Consider the following 4,571-nt stretch of genomic DNA (forward strand, 5'->3'; position numbering starts at 1 on the left):
TCACATATTCCTCTCTATCCATATAGCGTAGATAGTAGCTGCAAGTGCCATCCTGTAAATTTGTACTTCAGTAGATTTCCCTTTCCCCTGTTTCTTTGCCCATTCCTTTTCTATTTGCCATGCCATCGGTTGCCTCACCAAGCCTTGCCACTGCAAAATCTTCTTCCATATAGTAGCGAATACTATGCATTCAAAAAATAGATGTTCAATGGTCTCCGACATTGCTTTACAAAGCATACACCTTAAGTCCCCAATCTGCATCCACTGTGCTAATATGTCTTGCATGAGCAGTCTGTTGTTTAGAGCCAAGTACAGTATGAAAATCCATCTAGGTGATCCTTGGTTATTGCATATGAGTCGTCTCCATTCCACCTTTTGAAACTCCCCTATCAATTTATTGTAAATAACCTCCATAGAGAATTGTTGCATGCATTTGACATTATCCTCCATATAACCTGCATCAATATAAATTTCTTTAACCTTCAATATCTTCTTCACCAACCATGAAGCTTGTGTTGCTCGTGCATCCCAAATAGATCCATCCTTTATATAGTAAATGTGTATCCACTGGACCCATAGCTTGTCTTTCTTTTGACATAGATTCCACAACATTTTATAAATAGCAGCCTTGTTCTAAGTTCTCACATCCAAGAAATTGAACCTCTTGTTGTCTTGGGATAACAGAGCTTGTCCCATGCTATTAACGTTTTCTTTGTCATGTCTACACTCCCTGTCTAAAGAAACTTCTTACATATTGATTCAATTGCCTTCACCACTTTTTGTGGCAGAATGAATACCTGAGACCAAAACACTTGTACCGAAAATAGGACAGATTTGATTAACTGAACTCTACCAGCATAACATAGTAGTTTTGAAGTCTATGAGGTGACTCTGCCCATAATCCTATCAAGAAGTGGCTTATATTGTAAAATTATTTTCCTTTTAGTACTCAGAGGGACCCTAGGTACCTAAAAGGCATTTCTCATTTTGCAAACCCCAGCACTTGTATTATATTGTTCTGCTCCTCTTCATGCACTCCTCCAAAATAAATGGAGCTTTTTTCTATGTTTGCCTCTAGACCAGATGCTTTGGAGAACTATTGAAAGCAGTTAAACACCATCTTTATAGACACTATATCTCCTCTGCTGAATAATAAGAGGTCATCTGCAAAGCTCAACTGTATAATGTCCAGTCTTTCACACTTATGGTGATAATTGAAATCAGGTTACCTCTTTAGAGTCTTTAAGATTCTAGTGAGGTACTCCATTGCTAGCATAAATAGGAAGGGCGACATTGGGTCCCCTTGCCTCAAATCTTTTTTTTGCAAGAAAAGAGGCAGTAGGGTACCCATTTATGATAACTGAATATGAAACTGACCTTATACATGCCATCACCCATTGTACAAATTGAACAGGAAAGTGAAGATGAGTGAGGATCTGTTCTATAAAGCACCACTCAACTGAGTCGTAGGCCTTTCTCATATCTATCTTCAACATGCACCTAGGTGATACCCCTTTCCTTCCATATCCCTTCACTAATTCATGACTCAGTATTATATTGTCAGTGATTACTCTTCCTGGTATAAAAGTTGACTGACCCGGATCAACAATATCATTCATACCCTCTTGCATTCTATGTGTCAGTATTTTTGAGATGATATTGTACAATATCGTACAACAAGATATGGGCCTAAACTCAGGGATTCTCGCTAGATTTTGTACCTTAGGGACTAGTGTTATGGTAGTGCAGTTGATGGTTCTACACATGACCCCTGTGTCAAAGAATTCCAATACTGCTTTAGTAAAATCTTGTCCTACGACCGGCCAGGCTTTTTTAAAGAAACATGCATTGAAGCCATCACACCCAGGTGCTTTAATGTCATCTATGTCTTTGAGATCTTGGACAACTTCATCTGAAGTTACAGGTGCAATGAGGCCTAATTGCTGTTGTCTATTCAGTGTTCTTCCTTCCTGCATAATCATGGAATTTACAGCTGGTAATTGGCTAGCAGCAGACCCCAGTAGCTTGCCATAGAAATCCAGAATTTCTCTTTTTATGCCTTCTTGATCCTGCACTATGTCCCGCTCAACATTTATTAGACTATTGATCTATTTTTGTGCCATTCTATTCTTCATGTTAGCAAAGAAAAAAGCATTATTTGAGTAACCTAGTTTTAATCACTATATTCGAGCCTTCTGACGGAATATGCTTTCCCCAATATTCCTCCATTTCTCTAGCTCTGCTTTAATTGCTCCTTCCTGATCAAACAATGTATGCCAGGTACCCTTATTTGAGTTTGCAGGTCTGCTAATTATTGTCTTAGCATACTCACTTTCTCACTTACCCCATTAAAATCCCGATTCAATTTCTTCATCTCCTGTTTCACTACTTTCAGCTTCTGCCATATTTTATTCATACCATTTTCATTAGTCCTTTGGTTCCAAGCTGCTTCCATTACCTTAATGAAGTTCTCATGATCAACTAGATAATTAAGGAATCGAAAAGGCCTGGGTCCTGCTTGTAGCTCTTCTTCCAGCTTGATACATAGGGGAGAGTGGTCTAAGAAATGTGGATCCATGATGTTGGCCTCCAAGTGATGATTTTTGATACACCATTCTGAGTTTACCAGTACTCTATCAATCTTGCTATAGACATGTTTATTTGTCCAAGTATACTCTCTTCCTACTGATTTCATTTCAGTCACTCCAGTATAAAAGAGAAAGTCACTAAAATCTTTAGTTTCTATCTCAGTGATAGGGTTACCATACTTCCTATCTTCAACCTGTAGAACTACATTGTAATCACCCATGGCAAGCCAAGGGTCCTATTGTGATCTTTATATATTCCTTATGCCATCCCACATCCCTCTCCTATCTTCTATTGTGTGCAAACCACATACAGCTGTAAACTGGAACTCCATGCCCAAGTTACACACTTTAACTTTACCATGAATAAATTGTTCTGCAGTCTGCTCTACATCAAAATTAACTACATTTTGATCCCACCCTATCCAAATTTTGCCTCTTCTATTATGGTTGTAATTGTGACACCAGCTCCATCCAGTCACTATCTTCTTTAGAATTGCTATAGCATTACTTTCTTTGACTCTATGTTCTATTATTGCTAGTATTAATATATTATTATTCTTTATAAACATCTTCATCTCCTTTTGCTTGTAGGTTTTATTAAGACCGCTAACATTCCATGTAGCTAGTTTCATGTGGGAATAAACAGATGCATATCACTTTCATCTCCCCATTGTCTTCCTCCACTTATTCTTGTGTTACTTATCATCCCTTCTCTTTCTGGTATTGTATTATGTCTACTTAGAGGATCAAAACCATTTACCACTTCCACAGGTTTCTCTCGTTCAGCAAGTATAGTAGGAGCTGTTGTTCCTTCACCCGAGTTGCTCCTCTACCTTTTGTTATAACTCCCCTTTGTAGATGACTTGTTTCGAACTATTTGCCATTGGCCTCCTTGTGATTGATCATCTTCAGGATTAACTTCTTTTCTTTTTCCTTCCACCTCATTTTGCTTTTCTTCAATCTGTTTCCCTTTTCCCTTTGAGCTTCTGATGCATACTGCCCCTCATTCCCTTGAATGTTTCCTGTTCATCACACCCATTGTTGTTTTGGTTTTGTAGCTTCATCTCTTTGCTTTCCTACAGGTGACTTCTTATTCTGAGATAGAGTGCATGAATGCCCAGCCTGTAAGCATGTATGACGATATTTCGGTACCCAGTCGTATACTATCTCTTGGTTATAAACTCCTCCCGTTGGATCTTTGACCTTAATAGTCTTTGGTAAGGACCTAGTAACATCCATTTCCACTAGTAATCGAGCATATGAGATTCTTTCCACCTTTGTTGTGCATTCATTTGCATAGACAGGTACTCCAAGTCCACTTCCAATTCTGCTTAGTGTCTCCCTTTCCCAGCAACTCAGAGGCAAGTTTGGCAGTTTCATCCATAGAGGGATCATATACAAACTTCACTATGGGAATTGAATGTGGGTGCCCAGGATTTGATAATAATTGACTTGCTATTTATCGTATATGGCCCAGAACATAGAACAACATCCTTATCTTTTATACTATTGAATCGAACAACGAAGTAACCATCGTTATGGTAGAATACCTTTGGCTTTGACACAAAGTTCCATGTTGAAGCAATAAATCTTTCTAGGGCCCCAATAGTCGGATCCTCTCCCACAACATATAGAATTAGGGCTTATCTCCATTTTGCACTGCCTCTCTCAATTTCCTCTTCATTAAGCTCAACAATCTTCACTTCATCTTGTATAATTGGAGCAATATATGTGAGATTCATCCCCCTTGCTGCCATTTTGTTTCAATTAAAGAGTGTTGCCCACTCCCTCTGCTCCCCTATCTTCATATTAGGAATCTGATCTGGTGCTTTCATTGCATCATTTTGTACTCCACCAGGATCAATCAACATACCAATTTCTTCTTCTTCAGTTGATAAGCTCCTTTTGCTCGAACCTTCACCTCTTGGTATCACAATTTGAAATTCTCCTCCTTTAGATCCTATTTTCGGTTGAGTGCTTAAG

General features: G+C 38.6%; 2 protein-coding genes across 2 annotated transcripts; both read right to left on the reverse strand.

Annotated features, from left to right (window-relative positions):
* LOC142163305 (uncharacterized) lies at window positions 1–612 on the reverse strand. The gene has a single exon (XM_075220578.1). The coding sequence runs from the start codon at window positions 610–612 to the stop codon at window positions 1–3; it is 612 nt and encodes a 203-aa protein (XP_075076679.1).
* Window positions 613–1,250: 638 nt separating this feature from the next.
* Window positions 1,251–3,220, reverse strand: LOC142163306 (uncharacterized). Its single transcript, XM_075220579.1, has 3 exons — window positions 2,900–3,220; window positions 2,345–2,782; window positions 1,251–2,069 (listed from the first exon to the last, which is right to left on the reverse strand). The coding sequence occupies exons 1-3, from the start codon at window positions 3,218–3,220 to the stop codon at window positions 1,251–1,253; spliced, it is 1,578 nt and encodes a 525-aa protein (XP_075076680.1).
* Between the last annotated feature and the right edge of the window lie 1,351 nt (window positions 3,221–4,571).

This window comes from Nicotiana tabacum, chromosome 8 (assembly GCF_000715075.1).
Source record: "Nicotiana tabacum cultivar K326 chromosome 8, ASM71507v2, whole genome shotgun sequence".
Classification (NCBI taxonomy): Eukaryota; Viridiplantae; Streptophyta; class Magnoliopsida; order Solanales; family Solanaceae; genus Nicotiana; species Nicotiana tabacum.

Bases quoted from the DNA above. Each gene is read 5' to 3' on its own strand.
- LOC142163306 (XM_075220579.1), bottom strand. From the start codon at position 3,220: ATGAAACTAGCTACATGGAATGTTAGCGGTCTTAATAAAACCTACAAG. The intron at 2,783-2,899 runs GTATGTGGTTTG...GTAGTTCTACAG, and splicing joins TGGAGTTCCAGTTTACAGCT to GTTGAAGATAGGAAGTATGG. The intron at 2,070-2,344 runs GTAAGTGAGAAA...GACATAGTGCAG, and splicing joins TGAATCGGGATTTTAATGGG to GATCAAGAAGGCATAAAAAG.
- LOC142163305 (XM_075220578.1), bottom strand. From the start codon at position 612: ATGTTGTGGAATCTATGTCAAAAGAAAGACAAGCTATGGGTCCAGTGG.